At 35.7% G+C, this 24,315-nt stretch overlaps 1 protein-coding gene across 2 annotated transcripts; it reads left to right on the top strand.

Annotated features, from left to right (window-relative positions):
• Positions 1–17,032: 17,032 nt before the first annotated feature.
• Positions 17,033–24,315, top strand: LOC140783316 (transcription factor E2FB-like). 2 transcript variants are annotated; one of them, XM_073130165.1, is made up of 14 exons: positions 17,033–17,149; positions 19,335–19,527; positions 19,721–19,777; positions 19,850–19,935; positions 20,120–20,208; positions 20,287–20,335; positions 22,797–22,849; positions 22,927–22,977; positions 23,053–23,101; positions 23,198–23,263; positions 23,338–23,414; positions 23,507–23,738; positions 23,814–23,880; positions 24,011–24,315. In XM_073130165.1, exons 2-13 carry the CDS (start codon positions 19,428–19,430, stop codon positions 23,877–23,879), a joined length of 975 nt encoding a protein of 324 aa, XP_072986266.1. In that variant the 5' UTR covers positions 17,033–17,149; positions 19,335–19,427; the 3' UTR covers position 23,880; positions 24,011–24,315. The 2 variants fall into 2 exon arrangements, with proteins under 2 accessions (XP_072986266.1, XP_072986265.1); XM_073130164.1 differs by lacking the exon at positions 17,033–17,149 and adding an exon at positions 17,893–18,211.

Here is a 24,315-nt window from a genome sequence, read left to right as displayed (position 1 = left end):
TCTATTTATCATCTAGCAGTATAATAAACATCCATCGATACACTATATATGAAATATCATAGACCTCTATATTCCTTTCATTGCCGTCCTATGAAGCAATTAGTTTAACTTCCAAATCCTCTATCGGTCATAATAAATAATTATATCTATAGGCTCTATGAATAACTCTATCAAGTTATCTCTCCAATTAGTATCATCGAAACAACTAACATGTCAAATCACATAATATCTCAATTTAACATCTATACCAACATATCTCATTCCTAATTAAATCATTTAAACCTCATATTTCTTCAATAGTCCCAACTTGATATTCTATCACATCCTCTATAATTCTATATAAAGTCCACCACCTATACTGAACAATTTAATCTTATAACATCATCAAAAATCATTCTATAACAACATTAATATCACCTAATAATCATGAAAAATAAGTCTGTATATTTGTAGCCAGACTTCATCACCCAAAACACACGATCATCATGCTATAATATTATTATCCTCTAAATCAAAGCCCAAAACTAAATTAATAGTCGACATATATTTTCGCTATCATACAACATATGTCATGGGCCTATCAACTTAACAACTATCATCACCCTATATTATTCAGTTCATTATCATTCTTTTCATCTAATCAAATTCACACAATTAGGAACTTCTAAACTAAACCTACTATCATGTCGTCCAAAACTATATACCTTACGTCTCAACTACTAACATCACTCACAATCCAATAACTGTATCCATGTCATATTTCCTATACCCATTACCCTATTTAATAATCAACTCAGAGATTTAAACAAGACGTTAATCCTCTAGTAGTACTATTGGATAAACATATCCCTATTAAATCATCCATCTTGTCGGTACACTCAAAATTTTATACCTACTAACACAAGTATCTTGCAAACATAATTTATCATACTAATCATCCCAAAAATTCTTTTCCGTGTACAATCTAAATTCATTTATATTACATCACCTAATATCTTTTCCACTATACCAAATCATCACATATCTTACTCATTCATCCATAATCAATAATTATAATTCTCATAAGAATCAGAATAGTCTCTCTGCACATATATCTCTTTACATCAATCTCCTAATCTCAAATATATCCATAAAAGATCAAAAATCCCAAAAATATGTTATATCTATTTAGAATAACCTCAAATCTACTAATAATAATTCTTCTGCATAAATAAATATCTCTACATGTTTAGAAATTTCTACACTTTATCACATCATATGAACATGTCTACATCTCCAATATTATGCTCCACAGACTATAACATCTCGATATTGATAACATCAATGCATAATTTAGTAATATCACTTCTTATTCATTAGTCGCTCAAATAAATTCTCAATATACCAATATCATAAATTATTTCTATTAATATCGTCAAAGTATCAAAACTTAATAATCTCAACATCACAACCTAGATTTCTATCTCAACCAATTAATATCAAACTCATCGAAATCGACTACTAGAGTAACCTTAAACCAAATCAACAACTACTATACTTGATGGTTTGCCAGATCATCCTTAAACCTAAGCTCTGATACCACCAGAACTGTAACGCCCCTGCCCGGCACGGGCATGTGCACGCCCACGCACCCACACGGTACGCGCAACGCACGTGACAGGTCAGACAGGGTCCGTCACGCACAGATATTCTCTTATGCACATATAATCATGACATCATCAAACAAAACCTTATAATCTATCCATGATCACATAATCCATCACCAAATAAATCATACTATTAACTAAATAAACCTGTTAACATATAAATATTCAAGTTCATAATAATATACACTAGACCACTACATAATCTAGCAGGATCCACATAGGCCACAACAAACCATCAAGATACAACTAAAATAACTAATACAAGAGTACGCCATGATTCGACCTGTATTATACAAATCATCGTCTAATATAAAAGAGTACAAATATCAAATACTGGTACAACTCAATTTCTATATAAACTATCATCTATACCATCTCGTATCTATAGCTCACCTCATCATCGCTCTAAAATATCTTCTCAAGATATCTCAAGTCGCTATCACGTACCATATATCTGAGGGGTTAGAAAAGAAATAAAAAAGAGAGTCATGAGCAAAAGGCTCAGGCAGCATGATGCCATGTATGAGCATGTATATATGTATCCTCAATGACATATATATGAATAAAATTAATTCTCATGAATGAGCATATTATATCCTCAACCAAAAATATATCACATGATGAAATTACCATATAACATCATCGAATATAACAACATATCATGTATAATAATTATAATCTAATGATACTAGTCACATCAATGATGATGCATGATGCATGCCAACCACTAGATAATCGTATATGTCAGAGTCAGATATAATCCACATGTCTCTCATTATCATAATCATCCGTCTCAACTCTGAATATCATCTACTATGCTGGACTACGGTACCCAGCCCCAAACTCGATACACATCATGTCACAAGCTCAGAGCATACCCTGTCATACGCTAATAGTATCTTTGTAGATAAATCATACCCTGCCATACACTAAGGGTATCTCTGTAGATAAATTATACCTTGCCATATGCTAAGCGAGAGAGAGAGAGAGGAAGAAAAGGAAATAGAAGGGGAATGAGGGATCTCACCGGCGGCGACGGCTTCCGGGAGGTGGCGGCGGACCGACGTTGACAACGAGGAGAGGAAGGAGTGCGAGAGAGAGTAGAGTGAGAGAGTGACAGAGATAGAGATAGAGATAAAGAGAGAGAGAGATTTAAAGAGAGAGAGGGAAGGCGATAGAGGAGGGGTTGCGGCGGCGTCGGGGCCCACCGCGGCCAGCTGGCCACAGCTGGTTGGCTGCGGCATCAGTAGTGGGCGCGTGGCGCCCCACCATGCAAGCTGCATGCTTGCATGGGCATGAGGCCGGCCACGTCGTGCCCAAAATTAATTAATTAATTTTTTTATTGTTGGGTTGTTACATAAACCCTCAATGTGGGTGATACATGCCCATAAACCGTCTCAAACAGTGTCATACTTGTGGTCGTATAGTGCATCATGTTATATAGCCATTTGGTCGATGGAAGATAGTTGAGCTACTACTTGTGTTGGTCCCCCACAAAATAGGTGAAGGTATTGCTCAAGACACCGATTTAGCACCTCCGATTTGCCATCCATTTATGGGTGATAGACCGAGTTCATTCGGAAGGTGGTTTCTTGGAAGGTGAAAAATTATTGCCAAAATGAACTCACAGAGACTAGATCCCTATCTAAAACAATCAACATTAGCATCTCGTGCAACTTATCCAGGTCTGACATATAGGTCGAGTTCGTTCTATCGACTGGTACTATCTGATTGTCATGCCCTCTAAGTGAAATGATGTGACCTAGACCTTCTTGTGATTAGGTGTGCCATGGTACATGACTATTCCACTAGATAGGTCCAGTCTAGCGAGTCTCCTCTAGAGAATTTTGAAAAATTAAACTTGATGGTATGAACTTGAATTCCCAAATATGGTCCATAATAGCAAGTCAGGTGATCTCGTGGTGGATATTGATCACATGGGTCATGAGCCCATAGGTTTGGCTCCAATCAACATCGAGTTGCGTGTAGGTTAAGCATATTTAATTGATGCAAACCTACCAAGTCGTTCCATCAGTCATCCTTGGTCTCGTACTCAGGCCCCAAGTAATGTTATGAGTCTATAATTGATTGCGCGAGATGGTCAAACCAATTCATGAGAATTCAGCTTACCTCAAAATTTATGCACTTCATCTCCTCCATAGAATCGCCCTAACCAAAACCTAACCCTAAGGATGAAAATGTGTTTCGATCTAGGGGCGCCACCACAAGCCTCTATAGCTATTATGGCTGCTAAGCAAGGTCGCTAGTTAGCGGCAAGTCCACGTGGTTAGGAGTAGTGGTGGAGGAAGAAAATTGAGCTGGGGCTCGACCTATTGCATGGGTGACCACGGTACGTCTCCGATAGTCTCACTAGCCTTTGTGGCTATGGATGGTGCCTAATGCCCCATTGCAATGGAACCACAATAGCGTAAAGCCCCAATAAAGTCTCTTAGACGAAGAGATAACTCATAGGGAGGTAGTTATCGTGTTCGGGCACTAACGGTCGTTGATAGCTATAGTGGCCACCATTGGCTGGCAGTCAGATAGAGGAAGCCATCCATGATTGTCAATTGTTGTGGAAGCGTTGGACCAGAAGCCACCAGCTATAGATTACTACAACATGACAAACCGTGGACAACGGCCTTACAACTATCGTTGGTGCAAATGCTGGCCATGGCTCGGGTGCAATGCAAAGTCCAAAGGGAGAGACTGGCATCAGTGCTTTGGACTAGGAGCGCTTGTATTGTGGCCGATGAAAAACTAGGATTTCAGGCCCTAGCTTCCACCACGACCTTTTCATCAAAAAAGTTGTGTATACTTCTCATATCGATGATGATACGGATTACATGCTTCTTTATGATACCTTCCACCCGTAGGGTCTTGGGTACGATGGTCTTAGAGTAGGCATGCAGTGAAATCTCAGCATGACCTCCAAATCCTCATCTTGCTGCCCCTTGATCACAATGTCTTCAACTTCATTCAACTCCATTGGCTCCTTTTCTAACACTTCATCGTCCTCTTCTAGGAAAACGATCATTACTGGAACCTTCTCGCACTTATGCCCAAATATGTACCGCTCGTCACAGTTGAAACATAACCCTTTGGAGTGTTGCTTCTCCACTTAGGCAGGGGTAAGTCTTTGATGGTTGCTATTGAGGTCTTCTATTGGGTGAGAGGAAGGAGGTGGTGGTGGGGGGAGGGAGGGTGTTGTTGGGTTGGGCTACCTAGCCCAACTCGAGCTTAGTTGGGCTGCTGTGGCGATTAGGCCGCAAGCAGCCAAAACCATGTGGTGGGTTAGGCCACTAGTTACCCAGCCCAGGTTGTGTTGGGTTGGGCTGCAGGCAGCCCAACCTAAGTGTTCGGTTTGGACTACTGGTAGCCTGGCCTAAGTTTGTTGGTGGGTAGGCTGTGACCCAGCTCATAAGACTTTTATGCCTAGTTCCCTTAGGGCTTTGGGCTCATTTTTATGGGTTTATGTTTGGCCTTGAGCTAGCCAAGACGATTAGTTGCATATTAAACTTTTTAATTTATGTTAGTTATCTTATTTTTTTTATTCTTGTCAACCTAAGCCCTAATCATTAATCATTTTTAGCAAATAGTAGTGTTTGCTTTATTAATTATTTTATAAATTAATTTTAATGAATTAGATTGTGGTCTTAGAGTGTCGTTATAAATAACACATAATAGAAGCTAATTCTAAATAGGATTTAGCGTGGTCGTGTTTACTTAGTTAAATTGATTTTAGCAAATTGAGTCAGTGATTTAGGTGTATCTGTTATTGATTGCTCTGCTGGAGAATTAATACAGATTACTATAGGGAAAGTACATTAAGTAGATTATCTTAATTAGCGAAGTGGAGTAATTTATTGCTGCCTATGTGATTTATCTAAGTGATAATAATAATTAGTGGAACAAAATTTTGAGATAAATTATATTAAATTGTTTTTAATAACATGCTAAGCACTAGTAAAACTATACTATCTCAACCTAATTAATAAATATAGGAATCCATAAATGGACCTACCTGAGCCTATAGTGAACGTCAGTAGAGTTATTTAATTAATTAGTGGAAAGTATTTGTGCTTATGCTTTTTATTCCTCTCCTTATCAAGGTAGACTCAGTAAATCCCATAGCGCAGTGGCGGCTAGTATCAAGAAAGTGGTTTAGGCAAGTAAAACTTCTATAATCTAGGAGTAGTGTAAAAAATAAAATAATTTACTTTATGACATCATCTCATTCATAGCATGCATGCGCATATATTTTTCTTACTTTATTATTGCACGTCATGCATGGTAGTTTTATTTTGCTATTTGATAAAATTTTGCATACCATTTTTTTACGCATATTTATTGGGCATGAACATGTGTGATAACACGTAAATCATGATAACGATGTGTGTTTCATTACGCTTGTTGTACTATATAATATCATGTCACTTGCCCACGTGCATGACCATAAAGGAGGTGACTGATGTGTCTCGATAGTACCCGACAATTCCCTAGCCAGTTTAGAGGTGGGTGATATTATTATACTTATATATATTATAACCCATGTTTGAGGTCTTAGTCTGTTGATCCTAGATAATTAGGTAGTCATTTCGCCGAGCGATGGGCGATTTACTATCGATCGACGAGAGTCATACCTTTTAAGTTATTTAAAATAAAAAGAAAATTGTAGGATGACGTAGACCTAGCAGTACCCGATAAATATGCGTAAAAAAATTTATGGCTCATGAGGTATACCCAATTCAACTCCATTAAGGCATGAACATGGGCGATTTACTATCGATCGACGAGAGTCATACATTTTAAGTTATTTAAAATAAAGAGAAAAATGTAGGATGACGTAGACCTAACAGTACGTAGGATGAGGGCGTTCGTGAGAGATGGCTCATGATTTTCGCACGATGGTGCGATAATGTAGAGCCGAGGCCTTAGATGGTAGTATAAATGTGCGATACTGACCTTTGTGATGGGCTTATAACTAAGGTCCTTAGTCTGCGATGGTGGATAATCGGTCATGTTGTTCGTCGGATGATGGGCTAGCAATTCTACCATTATGGTCTACCCTCCCTTGGGGGTATATGAGTGGTCGGGTGTGAAGATTAATGTAGCCTATGGCGTAGCTCTGCACGAGTCTATGTTATAGACTTGGTAGTCTAAAGTGATGCATATTATATGGTGTGGTGTTGACATGGCCTATGGGCGGAGCTTAGTGTGAGCTCGAGTTTGAGGACTTAATAGTCCGAACTAATGCATTAATTTGATCATAATGTGCATATTTATATTTACTTATTGTTGCATTATTTTTAGACGTAGAAAGTAGAAACTTACTAGGCTTTATGCTCACCACCTTTTGGTGGAAATATTTTTAGATTAGTAGATAAGCCGAAGTTCATGGAGGAGCTGAGGAAGAATTATCATTAATTTCTTCTTATCTATTCTATTCATGCAAATTAAGCTAAATGGCTTGTAACTCCTACGTGGGCTTTGTCTTATTTTGTTATAGATATATATATATATATATATTTTAGGCTTGTTGTGGCCTTGATGTTATGGACTTTTTGTCTGTATTATTTGTGGAAATATAGATTTTTCACTTGTATATTACGTTGAAATATTGACTAGTAGGTCACGTGGTAATCCATAGGTTCTACCCACGTGAGGAGCACGTGTTTGGTGGCGAGTGTTACAGATCGAGATACAGAGATGAAAGATAGAGGAAGAAGCAAATCCAAATAATCCTTCCCATGTCGTAGATTAGGTTTCTCTCCAATATATAAAGGCTTATTCTAAACTAAATAAACTATTAAAACAACCTAAGTCACATTAGAAATCTATGTTCAGGCACTCGAATGGCTTGCTGGGTGTTTGAATGCGTCGACAAAGAATGCTCTAGATGTTGGGTGCTCGAATGTCATTCAAACGCACTAAAATTACGTGCTCTGGTTCTATAGCGTCATGAGGTTGTTTGAAGGCTTAAGCCCAAAATTAGGAAGTCTTTCAAAATAATAAACGACTAAACCAAGGTAGGTGGGTTTGACCTAGCGAATCTATCCCTCACGAGGTGATTCAATCAAGTCCAAACCACATCAAGCTATATTTTTTAAAGACAAGAAAAGGCAACTATTTTGCACTTTGTTATGTAAGTTTGGGTGACCATAGGTTGAGAAAGGAATTATAATAATTTATTCATAATACAATTTTTATTCCTTTCTTAATTAATTTTTTATCATATTATTAATAATTAGGTATTGCGGAGTACCTACTAGTCTGCACTGACATGAAGGTTACAAATGTAGAAGCTGGAGAGTGAACATATAGCTTCATTGAATTTTTGTTGTTAGATGAGAAGATAAATCACTTGATATATTCTTTTTATCGGATTCTTTTACCTTCATAGAACATCTACCATATTTTACATCTATCTTCTCAAATAGAATTGCTGTCTAGATTAATTAGAGTTCATGCATGAAATACACATAATAAGTTATAGGATTCCTAGTTCGACTAGGTATAGAAGATATAAAAAATCAAAATCAAAAGTTAAAAACCAAAATTGATTATACTTAGAAAAAATAGAATTTTACTAGAGCTAGAAAAACAAATTTAGAATCAAACATTGAAAACTGAAACTAAATAGGAAATAAAAAGCGGAGTAAAAATAGAAAAGCTTCGAGCGGAGAGTTCTTGGATAGATTGAATACGAATCCTTTAAATAGAAGGGTTCATACTAGGAAAATCTTCAAAGATAACTTTGAAATTTATATAAAAAAAATCACTTTAACATTTAGTTTTACACATGTTGTTCAGATAAACTTAGTCATCTGAATGCCACTTAATTTTTTATTTACGAAATAAAATTTTCTATGCCGACGTTTGAATGAGCCCAATTTTGTCGAGACCGGTATTATCCACTATTGTTCCTCCATAACTGCAGCAAATGTAATCTTCAAAATGATAAAAGACAACATTTACTTTAAATTATTAAAACTCTTGAAAAAAATAAAAATATTAGAAACCTCGGAAAAGAAATCAAATTGAGAAATGATTGACAAATTAAATCTAAAATCACTTTTCATTAGATGAACTTCAGGAATGTAAAAAAAAAATCCAATTATTGAAATTTATATACTTTCAAATAATTTGAAATATGCTCCTAATACAAACATTGAAAACCAAGCTTTTTAAATGTGAAAGTAAACTCCAATATCTATGAAAGATCAACCATAATGTCATGAATGATCGATAAATTTCCAATCAAAATTTAAAAGATTTGCAATATAGACGTAATTTGAACCAAGTCAAACATGTCAAGCTATGAGACAAACATTTAAAGAGAACAGTTGAAATCGTTTCTCCCCCTCACTCTCCTGGCACAAATTAACAAGAGTAAGAATTGAATACGAAATGTCAAGATGAAAGGAGAAAATATCTCAAAATAATCAAATTGAGATCGTTTTGGACATCCTCCAAAATTTGGAATCAAAATTTCTAGCATAGCCTTCCAAACATCCTAAACATGATGGTTCTCAAAGCCCCAAAAGTGATAAAATGGTCAAACACAATGCCACAAAACACATTAATCACAGTATCCAAGTTGTTAAGTAATCTGATACATAATTTTAAATTTTTATGAATTTCATACCTTTTAAATTTATACTTTAATTTAAATAAAAACACGTTAAACTCCGATTACCAATATCAAAATCGATCAAAGGATCCAAATCAAACACTTACATATTATGCATGATTTTAAGTACTAAATTCAAAAAAATTCTATCATGCGCTAATATCTTAACATAGGCCGATATATGATTAATGCTAAAAGTTAAACTAATCTATGAGGTATGCATGAAACTAATTTAAATATGTTATACTAGTTGAACATATATAACATAAAGTAGCATTTTCCTTAAATATTTTCAAAATATGCTTCAAATAATGTTTACATTCTAAGTCAAGATGGCTTCATTCTTAACCTCCAAGATAGTCATTTCCAATATAATTTTAATGATTCTCTATAAAATTATCTTTTTTTAAAGGATCTAAAAGCAGACCAAATGTAACAACCTTTAAATAAAAATTTTAAAAAAATATTATATTGTGGGCACGACGTGGCCGGCCACAGTGTGACCGGCCTCGTGTCCATGCAGCTTGGCGCAGCGTAGGGCCGCCACGCGCCGCCGACACGGCCAAATGGACCAGGGCAGCTAGCCGCAGCGGGCCCTGCCGCAGCCGCAGCCCTTCCAACCGCCTCTCTCTCTCTCACTCTCTCTCTAAGCCCCTCTCTCTCAATCTCTCTCTCTCACTCTCCTCTCTCTCTCGATCTCTCTCTCTCACTCTCCTCTCTCTCTCGATCTCTATCTTTCTCTCTCGCTCTTGCCGACGCCAACCCGCCGCTGCTGCCGCCAAGGTGAACTCTCTCTTCGTCTCTTTCTTTCTCTCGGGGTGGCCAGCCCCTCCTCCTCTCTTCTCTCTTCTCTCTTCTTTTTCTCTCTCTCTTTCTTCCTCCTCCTCTCGGCTTAGTCGGACCCGAGCCGCCGGCGAGAGGCCGGCCGCTGGCTGGCCAGAAGAGGCCGAGCCTCTCCCCGCCGGCCAGGCTCCCCTACCTTCCCTTCTCTTCTCTTCTCTTTCTTCTTCTCCTTCCTCTTCTCTTCTCTTTCTTCTTCTCCTTCCTCTTCTTCTTCTTTTCTTCCTCGTCTTCTTTTTCTCCATGCTGCAACAGTGCTGGGCTCGGCCCAGCACTGCAGCAGTGGAGTTTTTTATTTATTTATTTTCTTTTAATTTATGTATTTATTTTTAGTTAATACAACTAGATTATTTAGACATTAGTATATATATTCGTTCATATGATTATTATTAATTATAATTAGTACATTTAATGATTAATTATGTTATAAATTGTTACATATAAATATTGGTGTTATTATTATTATTATTATTATTATTATTATTATATTGAGCCTTTTTATCTTTTATACAAAAGAGAATAACTCTTTACTCTTATTTTATAACTAGCATTTTAAGATAATATTATATTTATTATATCAGAATTATATGTATAATATAGGTCTAGTTATTTAATAAAATAAAATAAATAATTCTAAACTTAATAAATAATTATATTTTATGTGAATAAAGTCTAATTGGATAAATGACTAACTCTATATCACATAAATATTTTCATATCTCAACCCCCTTATTTGAGACCCTATGGATTTTACTAGCGATGAGTTTATTCGGTTGTGGAATGTGAGGGATACGTGGTTTGTGTCTTCTAAACAGACTATGAGTAGTTTTACCTTATAGACGTCTTTCTCGAATTAGAATATATTATATATTTATACGTATGCATTTTTTTTATTTCTAGTATGATTATATGATCCTATATAAACATGATTACAGTTAAATATATTTTATCATTAACTTGATTAGACTAATCTTGGATATGCATATATTGATGATATATATAGAGATAATTGAAGATGGATAGATTATCTATATTTTCTGTCAAATTAGTCTCTAGCATGAGTATGCATATATTAAATATATAGTTGAAGACTATATTGCATCATTTTTCTATTTAACTTTTTTATCACCAAAATTCCTAATATGTATGACTTGTTATAGTACTAGATATATGTATATGATTTATTATGTATAAAAAAATCATGAAAATATCTATATATGTGATGGCTGGAATGGTATCTAGTTCAGATTGGTATTGGACATACCCTTAGTGTATGACAAAGTATAGTAGTAGCTGATGGTTGTAGTTTTAGCGTATGACAGAATATAATTATTATTGATATATTTTTGGCATATGATAGCTTGTGGCATAATGGCATGACAAATACTGAGTTTGGGGACGAATACCGTAATCCAGCATTGTGGATGATATATAAAGTTGAGATTATTAACTGTGATAGTGAGAGATATGTAGATTGTATCTGACTCTAACATATATAATTATCGAGTTGTTGAAATGTATCATGCATCATTACTAATGAGACTATTATCACTCGATCATGATTGTTATGCATCATATATTATTATATTAGATGATGTTATATTTTAATTTCATCATAAAATAAATTTTTGGTCAAGAATATAATATGCATATTCATGAAATAATATTGATTACATTTATATACATATATAATTTCCTCTTTGTTTGACATCAATAATTCGATATAAGGTTTATTTACTGAGTCTTTAGCTCATGACTCTTTTTTTTTTTTTCTAACCCCAAGATATGAGACACATGATAGCAATTTGAGATATCGTGAAGAGATAGTTTAGAGCAAAAATGAGACAACTTAGATATAAGATAGTATAGAAGTTACCTTATTTAATCGAGTTTTTATCAATGTATGTTTTTGTGTTCCATTTTATATTAGATCTTGTCTTGTATAATAAGAAATGTTGTACATATTGGATAGTATTGTATTAATTATATGTATTGTATCTTTATGGTTTGTCATGGCCTATATGAGTTCTGCGAAATTATGTAGTAGTCTAGTATGATTTTGTGGATTTGGATATTAATCTATTAACATGTTTGTTTGGAAGATAGCATGATTTATCTTGAGACGAATAATGTGAGCACATGTGTGTCCAGTGTGTAACGACCTCATTCATCCTGCTACATGCCGCGCAGCACATATGGGGCACGTGGGCGTGCACATGACTGCCGGACGGGGTCGTTACACTATAGACATCCATCGTTCAAAAATCACTGATCTAAAGAAGCTTTAATTTTAGAAGCTTTAACTTTCTATCTTTATATGACGAATTATTTAAGTCTAAGTGTTAGTTAATCACCAACTACAACTTGGAGCACATCGACAGGTCTGAACCAAAAATTAGAGAAAGGATCCAACTCAAAAGAACTTTAGGTCAAATCATCTACAAGCTTTTGGATCATATTCCCTATCAATTGTGAAAAGAGTTATCCGAGTTCTTGTACTTAAACAATAGATGGCTCAAAAGCATCAGAGAAGCTAAACCGATGTCATCTACATTGACAAACTATCTATGATACAAGGAGTTTTAAGAGATCGACATGTGGGTTGGTAAAAAAATAAATCGGAGGCTTTCTACATCATAGAGTAATTAGTTGAGAAGGAATTTGAGCAAGTGATGGACTTCAATTAATAATTGTTAGTGCGATAATAGTCATTGTAAGTAAAACTTGTTTATACAATTTATGTGAGTAGATCAATTCGATTTGGATGGGTATATAATTTTTTTTTTTCTATGCGAAAGGGGTTTTCCACATAAAAAATATGCCATGATATGTTTGACATGTTTTATTTTTCCTATTTATTCTCGACTTTTTATTTCCTATTCTTACTTGATTTTTCACTCACTGATTTGAATTTGATTTTCTTAATTTGAGCAGTATTTCAATTTCTATCTTTTACATGATTTTAGTTTTTAAAATACTATTCAGAACATCTCCAAACAATGAGGCTCTAAATATGGAGCCAATATGGAGCCAAGAGCCCAGTGCACTCCAACTCAACGGGCTCCATATTTATTAAAATAATAATATAATATATATATATTTATATTAGCTATTTTAAATTAGTTAATAGGTACTTTTAGTCTTATTATTTTTTAATAAAAAAATATATGGTTAGAAAACTCTCATCGAGATCTTTAAAATAAGACTAATATCCAATAGTTTTAGAAGTAATTTTAAATTACTAATTTTTTAATTAAACTTATCGAAATTACATTACACAAAATAAACATCGAAATAAGCATTACATGTTATTAACTAAAAATATCAAAATTACATTACATTAAATAAGCAGAAATTAACATTTCATAATAAAAATAATAGATATTTAATAGTCTCATAAGTCATCTCTATAACCACTAGTTCCGTAGCCATTAGTTCCAGTTCTATAAGCAGAAATTAACATTTCATAATAAAAACAATAGATATTTAATAGTCTCGTAAGTTATCTCCATAACCATCGGTTCCGTAGCCAGTGGTTCCGGTATTGTAGCCACCTCCTCTTTCTTGACTGTATCCACCTCCTCTATATTGATGTAATTTTTATTTGCTATATTTCATGTATGATATATTTCATATCTAATATATTTTAATATTTTATATTTACATTGCGAAATAATTTTGAGTAATTATATTTTAGGAAACATTGATTTTAAATAACAATAATAATAAACATATTTATTTTATAAATAATAAAATATTAGACTCATTTTTATAAATAATAAAAAAATTAAATTTAAATTAACTCAAAATAATTTAATATTAGACTCATTTTAAAGGTCTCGATGGGACCTTTCCAATAGTACTATTTTTGTTAAAAACCGATTAGTAAAACTAATTATATACTTAGTTTAACTAAGTAAATTATTTAATAAAGGATACAAATGAAATTAAAATTGTTGAATGCGATAATTATTAGGCAATTTTAGAATTTTTAAAAAGCTTAAAACAAAATGGAACCAGGCTCCATTTTTTTTGTTAGGGCTCCAAATTTGGAGCCCCACTATTGCTAGCTCCAAATTCAGAGCTAGCAATAGAACCCGGTTGGAGTTGCTAAGGAACCCAATAACCTGGTCAATCTTTGACTCCATTAGTATAGCTAAGGAGAAGAGTATGTCTAAAAGCCTTGATCTCAACTTGAGTATCAACCTTGAACCTATTAATGAAGGTACTCTTTAGGGTCGAGTTCGACTAGTCAGTGATTCAGTTGAGATCTATTCGAACTCCTTTCGATAAGCTTGAACTGTTGTTGACTAAGTCAGCTTAGTCAATATAGCCCAGAAGTCCTCATACTAGGTCGAACTAAACCAAGCACAAATCATATCAGTGAAGTCTTGCCAATACTCCTATGGTCGAGTCCACTCTACTGACTGTACTACCCTACCGCCACATCCTCTAGGTGAAATGATGCGAGCTAGATCCTCTAATAATTGGGTGTGCCATGGTATGTGAAAAATTGCTCTCACTTGAAAATTTTGAGAAATTAAGCTTGATGGTTTGAGGTTGGATCTCAAAATTTGTGGCGGCCACCATTGGTCGACTATTGATGCGCGGAAGCCAATAGTGGCCGTCAGTGGTCGTGGAACCATTGGACCCATGGCCACCAATCTCGGGTTTGTTGTAGTAATAACCATCGTCGACAATAGTCTTCCGACCGGTGCTAGCGCAAACTATGGTCATGATTCGCGTACAGCTGATATGAGGAGGGGAGTGAATGTGGCGGTTTAGGCCGAGAGAGCCTAGATTGCCATAGATGGAAAACTAAGGTTTGGCCTTAGTTTCCACCAAGAATGGGGAAGACAACATCGACCGTTGGTCTAGGTTTGCAGTGGTAGGGGCCTATCATCGCGGCCAGAGGAGGGGTTGAGATCGTGGTTTGGACCAACTCATCCTCTCCCTCATGTTTTAGATTATTCTCATTGAGGGGGGCTATTCGGTCGTGGTCGACAGTATTAGCAACGTAGGACAATGGCGAGTGACTAATAAATAGGGCCATTGTGAAAGCCTAAATCGAGTCCTTGAAGAAGGTTTGCATATTCTTCATTGATTCTCTCAACAAGTCCACAGATTCTATCAATGCCTTCACCCATGTGGATGGTTTATCACCGATAGTTACTAGTGGTGGAGGTGGCATCTGAGAAACTCTCACAGGAATATAAATGAGTTCTTGATCCTCCATAGTTGTTCCTTTGTCATTCATCTTCCTTCATTTTATGTTAATCATTGGATTGAGTTCTCTCTTTTTTTACTCTATGTTGGTTTAAACTTTCTTTTGGTTTTTTGTTGGATTGTAGCCCTTTTTGATACAGTAATTTTGGTTTATTTGTATAATAGATGGATGATTTCAACCCCTTCTTTTTTGTGGGGTTTGCATGCTGACCTTTGATATCTTGTAGTGTGGTTTAGATGCTGAGTTAATCTCAGATGATGGATGGAGATTAGCTGTTTTATGTTTCAATGAAATAAGATTGTAGTGGTCCTTTTGTCATAAAAAAATTATATTTAATAACTATATTATTGTTCCAAAATGTCAACATAGATCTAGACCAAAAAAAAATAAATAAGAACACAACAATTTTTATTCGCCAGCACGAAGCATTCTTGCCATTTATGAAATGCTTCCAAAGGAAATTTATTGGTATTTACGAAACTCAACAACTGCCGGCATTTACGAAATAATATTGGCATTTAGAAAATACCAGTTGAGTGATATCTATGAAATGTCAGCTCTATAATTGTTGATATCTACACGCTGCAGGTTAAGACCGTTGCTGACATTTACTATATAATGTCGAGAGAAATATTTGTGCTGGCTTATAAACTGCTAGGTGAACACTTAATATCGGTATTTATAAGCGTCGTTATTGCTTCATCTTATAGTTGTGTTATAACTTTTTCTTATACTTTTCAACTCCGGAATTTTATTATTTCACGCTGAATGATATTGATGTGTTATTATGCTTCACTTTGATACATTTTTAGTAAATTTTTTTACATTGTTTTTCTCTTATGTAGTGTTGTGCTATAGATTTAATGTTAAAATTAAGTTGAACACATTATATATCTATTGTAATTAATCTTTAGTTAGCATATTTTGTCAGATTTTCCATATGCTTCTTTATATTGTTATTAGATTATATTTTTTTCAAATATTTTCTTTATTAAATTTAATAATAATTTGATGTGACATAAATTAAAAATAATTATAATATTATTGCACCACTATTTCAGAATATAAGTAAACATAAAAATAATTATTCCTCTCATTTTAAAAATAATAAATACAAATATTTATTTTAAAATTGATCATATTCTTATAGTAAAAGAGGCCTTTAACACAGTGTTTTTTTTCATTATTATTATTATTTTTTATCAAAGGAGCTGAATCCAGCTTAGATTAATGCAGCCCAACTAGCCGTAGCCGTCGCACTGTCAGAATTGAGGAGATTACATAATTCGAAGGGGAGCTCCTCAGTAGGCCCTTTCTCAAAAACTTATGCTACTAATTTACCCCTTTTGGTAGGTATGCTAGATCTTCGTAGTAGTAAAGCTGGCCAACAGCCGCTGGCATTTACTTACCATCCCACGGATTCTCCACGGGCATTCCGTATTCTTGGAGACCAACTGGACAAGGGTGGCAGAGTCCGTCTCTACCTCAAGCCTATCACACCTCTTGGCCCACGCCATTTCTAGGCCCATTTGGAGAGCCCATGCTTCAGTTTGCAACATCAAGCCTCCTTGGGTTGGCCCCCAAGTTATGGCTAAGACTCTCCCAGCCACAGCCTGCAAAACTGCTCCAAAACCTCCTTGATAGCTCTCAGGTGACCACGCCCCGTCCACATTAAGCTTGGCCCATCCCAGGGCCGGCGACTTCTACTTGGTGTTGCCAACCCTTTGTTGAGTAGGAGCTCTAGGGCCACCCTTCCATATTCCTTAGCCAATTGAAGCGCCTGGCTAGCCACCATGCGCGGCGGTAAGGATTCGCCCCCGAAAACCTTGCGGTTTTTTTTTCATTATTATTAATATGCTTCCGCTTCTCTCGGTTAGATCTCACCACACTACATGAACATCAGTACAGCACACCTTGTGGTTGGGGGGTAAAATAGTAAACCCAGCCATTATTACTAATCCGACCACCCTCATAAACATTATATAAAATATCAACTTCACCTCTGACCACGTCAGGAGATCCAAGTCAGCAAACACTTGTCTGTACTTGGTGGGGTCACCCTTGGGTCCATCTTAACGTATTGCTGCACCAGAGTTGCACGTGAGACGCGTACTCCTAAGAGGCGGCGCTTAGTTAAAGACTTAATAGAAATCTTAAACGCCGATTCGATCTCGCCGAGTGCCGTCGCTTCCTAATCCTTCCAGCTGTTTCGTGAATTGGCCTGTGCATAAGATCCAACCCAAGGAAACCCGATCACCCCTCGGCCCTTCCCATGTGCGCCGTGACGCCGTCGCTTCCTCCCGTCACCCCCTAAGCAAATGTATCAGATCCTCTGCAGAGACAATTGCACATGCTGTTACATTAAATATTTCATCCTGCCAATGGTATTTGGCCGAGTAGATAATCGTATAACTTCCTGTATTCTAATTAGCAGATGATCTTGGAAAGGACGGGAATAAAGTTAATAATAACAGAAATTAAAATAATTAAATAATAATAATAATTAAAAAAAGGAGTTCTCTTTATATTTTTCCCTCTCTCCTCACCGTCCCTCTTCCTTTCCCTCCCTCTTCTTCCCTTCAAAACCCTACCTTCTCTACCCTTCTCTTCTCCTCTTCCCTCTTCTCTCTCTTCGTCGCGATGTCGCGATTCGAGGGTTCGACCATCCTCCATATGCCGCATCCCCGTCTCCAATCGCCGCCGGTTCGCCGCGCGCCGGCACATGTCATCCGCCCCTCCGCCGCCGCATCCACCGAACCAAGCCCTCCTTTCTCCTCCTCATCATCCAGCGCCATCGGGATGCGCTCCTATGCCCCGATATTCCTCCCCGATGTGGATCGTCCCGCCCCTCCTCCCGAGCCTTTCGTGAGTTCGTGATTTTGTTGCGATATTCTTGATGTTGATTTCTTCTTGCCTATAGTGATGTTTTATTTTCTTTGCTCCTTGCTTAGTGCTTGGTGGTGGTGTTGTCGGTCTCTTGTTGGTAAATTTAAGTTTTGTGATGTGGAGTTTATTATATTCGGGTAGGTAGATTGATAGATATTGGGAAAATTGTAATGTTTTGCTGAATCTGCAATTGAGGCACCGGAAATTCATTTGAGGTCATCAAAATTTAACTTTGATACTTAGCGTTTTGGTAGTCTATCTGCATCTGTGAGCTCTTGTCAAATTTAGCACATTCAAATGAAAGGGTTTTGATCGACTTTGCAGCCTGGGTGATCAAAGCAAGTGAAAATGGGACCCTTTTTGTTTGTAATTTCTTTCCTCTGATTTGCCTTTCTGGCTATCTTCTTTTTGCTCAATAAGGGCCACTGACCAGCAAAGTTGAGCCCTTAATGGCTTGATTTCTTCTTGTATATTTGCAACAAAGGATCACACCTCTTTAACATTATTGAATTGCCCGAGCTAGATTTTAATGCACATGATTGTTTATTTCTTTGTCTTCCTTGTACTATATTTTTCTAGGAGGAATTTGTATCTTAGCTTAAAGAATCAAATCTCTTAGTATCCTCAGGAATATCTGTGTAGGGAACTTTCTACTTTTTCTACTTTCTAATTTCTACTATCATGAGACAACTAGATCAGCTTCATATATATATATATATATATAGATATAGATATACATAGATAATTGTGGTCATGCATACACTGCACAGTTTTACTAATTCTTATCTGGATCTTCTTATTCATTCTCAATTGAATCCAGCAATTTAGTGTCCTATTACCCTATACATATAGTTATATAGTTATATTATTGGCAATCTTTGAGAGTTTATGCAAGACGTACTGCTTTTTGTTGGCCAAACTGCTTTTTGTTGGCCAATTTAGTAGGACTAGGCATCTAATAGTAGAAGTTTATCTTTGAACACTAGCATTCATGCATTTATATTATGTCTCTTTTGCCATGTACAAGGTATAGGCTTTAATGTTGTTCTATTGGCATATTTATTTTGCTTTTCATTTTTCTTATGTTTCAAATTTCCATCAGATAAAGAAGCAGAAGGATGGATCAGAAAAAGTCAAAGTTGAGGGCGGTGAAGGAGCAGGTGAAGAAGGGCATAAAGGGAAATTCAATGTTGAGATGCTTCCAACTCCATTAGAAGCAATTGTTAAACGTTCAAGGAAGCTGAAACCTTCAAAACCTAAAAATTTTATGCCAGAAACACCTGGATTAACTGAAGGTAATTTTTTAGAATATGCCAATAATGCACATTTGCATCTATAGCAGTCTGTCAGAGTAGTTCTTGCATTTAACATTATTTTCCATATGCATAGAGTTAACAGCTGCTGCTGCTAACCATGAGTATATGTGCTTATTCAACCAAGAGAATGCAATATTTATTTTATTGACCACTGTTTTCCATGTGTTTTCAGGAGACCACAAAAATTCTATTCTGGCAGCTAACAATTGTCGTTATGACAGTTCTCTAGGTAATGGAGAGTTCTTCTAAAAGTCTTCTTATGTATTATTCTTGAATGTCTGATTGTTATTATGCTTGATAGGCTTGTTGACAAAAAAGTTCATCAATCTGCTTCAGCAAGCAGAGGATGGAACTCTTGATTTGAACAGAGCAGCAGATATTTTGGAGGTATGACTCAACTAATCATTAGATAGCTGAGCCCTAATAGTTGGAAGTAAAAACTTGGTTTTTGCTGTTGTTGTCTTAACTAATTTTCCAATATTTCTTATATCTTGCTTTCTATGTTGTATTCTCATTGTTTAGGAATGAACGATCTTATGTACTCACTACTTTTAAGTCGGTTCTTTGACAGGTCCAGAAGAGGAGGATATATGATATAACAAATGTTCTTGAAGGAGTAGGGTTAATTGAAAAAACCTTGAAGAATAGGGTCCATTGGAAGTAATTCTATAGACTATTTTTTTTTCTTTATTGATTAAGTCAAAATTCTTGAGTTACTAACAAGTAATCTTTGAATAGGGGAATTGATATGTCACGGCCAAAGGATGATCAAACTGCCATGTTGAAGGTGCATTGTACGCTTATTCTGTTAAATACTATGTTGTATTCTGTCTTTCTAGTGTAAATTCCTTTTATGAGTTGTTTCTTGACTAGGAAAGTTATTATCACATTATTGTAAACATTTTCTTCCACATCTTTATAGTTATTAAAACAGTGTGTGTACTGCCTGTACCACTATCTTAATCCAATCTTGATTTTGAAATTAGGAAATTATGAAACTTTGCCTCAATACATTGGAAACTTAATGTCAACATCTTAAAGATCAGAAAATTGTCATTCAATAATCAACTCTTACGGTTATGACTCAGGCATAACTTGAAAATTTACTAATACGCTAACCAGTTATTTATCTCTTAATTGTTAAACAAGACTTTACAGTGCTGTGGTAGCACAATCATTTCTTATATACATATATATATATTCACTTTTCTAGTGTGTGACTAACTTGGATCCTCATCACAAGACATCCAATTTATTTCAATGTATCATAATGTTCTGCAAAGAGCACAAAAAGGAACTGTATACAAGAATCCATGTAATAGTAAATAGAGTTAGAACATCAATTGATTTACTGATTGCTTGATCCACAGATGACATTTCCAAAATGCTTTAGATGATGCATTTTACATATTCCAGATTACAATGGCCAGTGCAATTCATCATTTTATAGATATGCATATGTTTTGTCTATTAGGAAACCGAATTAGTTGTTCTCTTGAATTACTAAACAAGTATACATCATATGTAATATATATAATTTCTTATTATTTGACTTGCGGAAGAATCAAAGCGTCAACAGAAATTACAGTGTTATGCCTAAGATCTTTATTTTATGTTTACTCTACCTTAGTATATAAGGATTCTTTATAAGGAGAAAACAGGGCCAGGTTCTTTCTAGAGATGTAGCTGCAAAAATCCTTTGTGAGGAATTTGTATTTTCATAATCAAATGCTCTATGTCAACCCCTAATGAAAGTAGTCGTAGCTAAGATTGTGATCAAGTGAGGGAGGAGGAAGAAGTGAGATCCGGTTCGGTCAGTCTTGCTTGGACCTACAGAACTTGTGTTTAAAGTTTAAACCATTGAACAGAAAGAAGTTTTGATGCTATTCAGATTGTATTTTGCCTACCTGACCTGTATTAAGTTAAATGAGTCTCAGTACAGTTTAGTTTGTATCTGGGTTTAACTGACTCACGTTGAAACTATTTATTTCAAATTAAATTGGTTCATGTGCTGGTTTAATCGGCCGACTTGACTCAATTTGGTCTTCTCCTTTTCTTTCTCCCTCCTCACCAGATCTTAACCCTTGCCACCGCCTTTTTTTTCTCCTTGAACAACTCTCCTCCTTTGTTCGGTGGCAGTTCGGTAGGCAGTACTTAAATTGATAAATATATGTAAAGCAAGTCAAAAATGAAAGGAAAAGAGATCTTGAAGAGAAATGCAGAACATAGGCACTTCACTCTAAAACAAGGACTTCTTGTGCATGTCTAGGCATCATTGGGTTTTAAAAGACAAGATACTAAGACTCCAATAAGTCATATATGGGTCCTATGTGTGTCATATTAGGGACCACAAATGCATGTGGGACCTATGCTGGAACATGGATCACAGTTTAGAACAATGACTGATTGGGCCAACAGCTACCTACTCTACTGAATCTAAATTAATGAATCATGAACTTCAATTTCTCAATATCTTCTTTTTCAATCCATTCTCACCTTTTCTTTCGTACAGCAATTTTAGAGTGACAAAGGGACATCATCCCCAAGACATTCGATCTTACTTTCCTCCTTTTTTGTATTCCTTTTACAAATTCCCACCCTCTATGCAATGTAATTGAATTGACAAGTACATGTGAATGGCAATGATTAAGAATATGATCAGGTGAGAGGGTGAGAAAGTGAAAGGAAGTCCATAAGGAAAGGGTGTTGATGGAAGCATTCTCTTAATGTTGCATATGAAAATAATGTAAGATTTTTTAAGGAAGTACAGTAGAGGATAATGGTGGTAACCAAGAAGTCTCGAACCTGCAAAGATGGGGTGAGGATTAAGGAATAGAAGATAGTATGAAGAACATACTGTGAAATCAATTGAATTTTGATTGCAATAGATCTCACTTATAGTAAGCATATTGTTGTACGCACACTGCTTGATCTAGATAAATAGTGGTCAATGATTGTTTTAACTCAAACTTGTTAATTTTAACTAACTGGGCCCTTGATCCTGCATTTACAGTGTGATGAGTCAAATTCTTAGAGTTACAATTATTTTAAATGAGCTTATTATAGCCCACTCTTTAGGTATGGATTCTGCTATTAGTGTCAACCAATATTCACATAATTGTTCGTGCAATTTGTCTATGTAAGCCTGAATTAACCAATATGAGCTTGATACCCAAATGTATAAGTATTTCTACTCTTTGTACATTTTTTCTATATCTCTGTTTTTCATATAAACAAAATTGTCGCAGGCTGAAGTTGAATCTCTTTTTAAAGAAGACTGCAGGCTAGACCAAATGATAAGGTGAGTTCTGAGAAAAGACAAGAAATGATTCTGCAATCCTTTTCCTTGCCTTACTCAAACTTTTGCTTGATTTGTAGAGATCTACAAGAGAATCTACAAGTTTTGACTGCAGATGAGAACACTCGAAAGTAAACTCACCGGACTTTGTTTTTTCATCTTTTGCCTTAATTATAATTGAAACCTGATGGGTAGCTATTTGTTAGATTGCTCTATCTCACTGAGGAAGATATTAACAATACTCCAAGATTTCAGGTTTGGCTTTTCTTGTATTTGCGCACCTAGTTAAATTGCTCCTTATTTGATGATGCTTTGTAATTTTGTGCTTAATCATATCAACATTTATTTCAGGGCGCTACTCTTATTGCAATAAAAGCTCCTCATGGAACCAGTGTTGAAGTTCCTGATCCTGATGAAGTGAGTATGGCAAATAAGCTGGGGAGGTAAGACTATTGGTCGGAAATGGTTATTGACATTACTTTTCTGAATAGGGTATTGACTTTCCACAAAAGCATTACCAAATCCTCTTGAGAAGCTCGATGGGTCCAATAGATTGCTATTTAATCAGGTAATCTCTTGTTTACAGTCATGATAATGGAACCTGAGACGATTAGGTCTATTTGTTCAAAATTCTAATCGAGGTTGCTAATTTCTGATCAGTAATCATGAAGAAAGAGATGACACTTCAAATCAGAACCAGCAGCAAGCAACGATGGAGTTGGACGTTGAGAGATACAATAATAATGCTGCAGTGTTGCAGCCAACAGATTGTGTTACAAATGGGACATCCGAACGAGGACAAGACTATGCTGCGTGCAAGAGCTCTCCAGATTCAATTGTCTCACAAGAATCCATGGCTGGCATTTTGAAAATTGTACCATCAGATCTCGATGTAAGTGTAAACTGCTGAATGGGAACTTAAAAGTACTCGGAGGTTACTGATAGTTACTCTGCGTTTTCATTGCAGGTGGACGCTGATTACTGGCTTTTATCGGACATTGGAGTCAGTATGACAGATACATGGGGAAGCTGATGTATCCTTAGCCTGATTTACTTGGATGGTTTTCTAATTCATTTGAGACAGAACTTATCATTTTGCTTGACCCTAAGAAAATGGAAGTGTCATAGAAGAATCAATTGGTTTTCCTTTATTGCCACTTTCAGAGTTACAATGCAGACGGCAGCTCTTGTACATCTCAGCTTGATAGATGAGAATTACACCTACGCTCCAAATTAGTCAGGGCCAACACCTGGAGTTTCATACAATTTCTTGTGTATCCATTCCCTGGGTATGCATTAGCTTGTACAGAGCATAAAGGTTCTAGGAGAAAAAAATAATAATTGGGGACTGGGGGTTTTTATCTTACCTATCCCTCAAATTTGTCTATTTGTAAATTCTGACAGTTAATTCTTATTACTTCAGAAACAATAAGGCCTTATATTTCTTTTAATATCTATTTTCTTGTAAA

The sequence above is a fragment of the Typha latifolia genome, chromosome 3 (assembly GCF_019914945.1).
Source record: "Typha latifolia isolate L0001 chromosome 3, TyphaL0001v2, whole genome shotgun sequence".
In the NCBI taxonomy this organism is placed as follows: Eukaryota; Viridiplantae; Streptophyta; class Magnoliopsida; order Poales; family Typhaceae; genus Typha; species Typha latifolia.
The sequence above is the reverse complement of the archived record's forward strand: the minus strand, read 5'-3'. Positions and strand labels throughout refer to the sequence as shown.

What these genes read in the sequence shown, in the direction of transcription:
- LOC140783316 (XM_073130164.1), top strand. Translation starts at nt 17,987, where the DNA reads ATGTCGCGATTCGAGGGTTCGACCATCCTCCATATGCCGCATCCCCGT. An exon ending in GAGCAGCAGATATTTTGGAG is followed by an intron (nt 19,936 to 20,119) that starts GTATGACTCAAC and finishes GTTCTTTGACAG; the next exon opens with GTCCAGAAGAGGAGGATATA. An exon ending in AAGAATAGGGTCCATTGGAA is followed by an intron (nt 20,209 to 20,286) that starts GTAATTCTATAG and finishes ATCTTTGAATAG; the next exon opens with GGGAATTGATATGTCACGGC.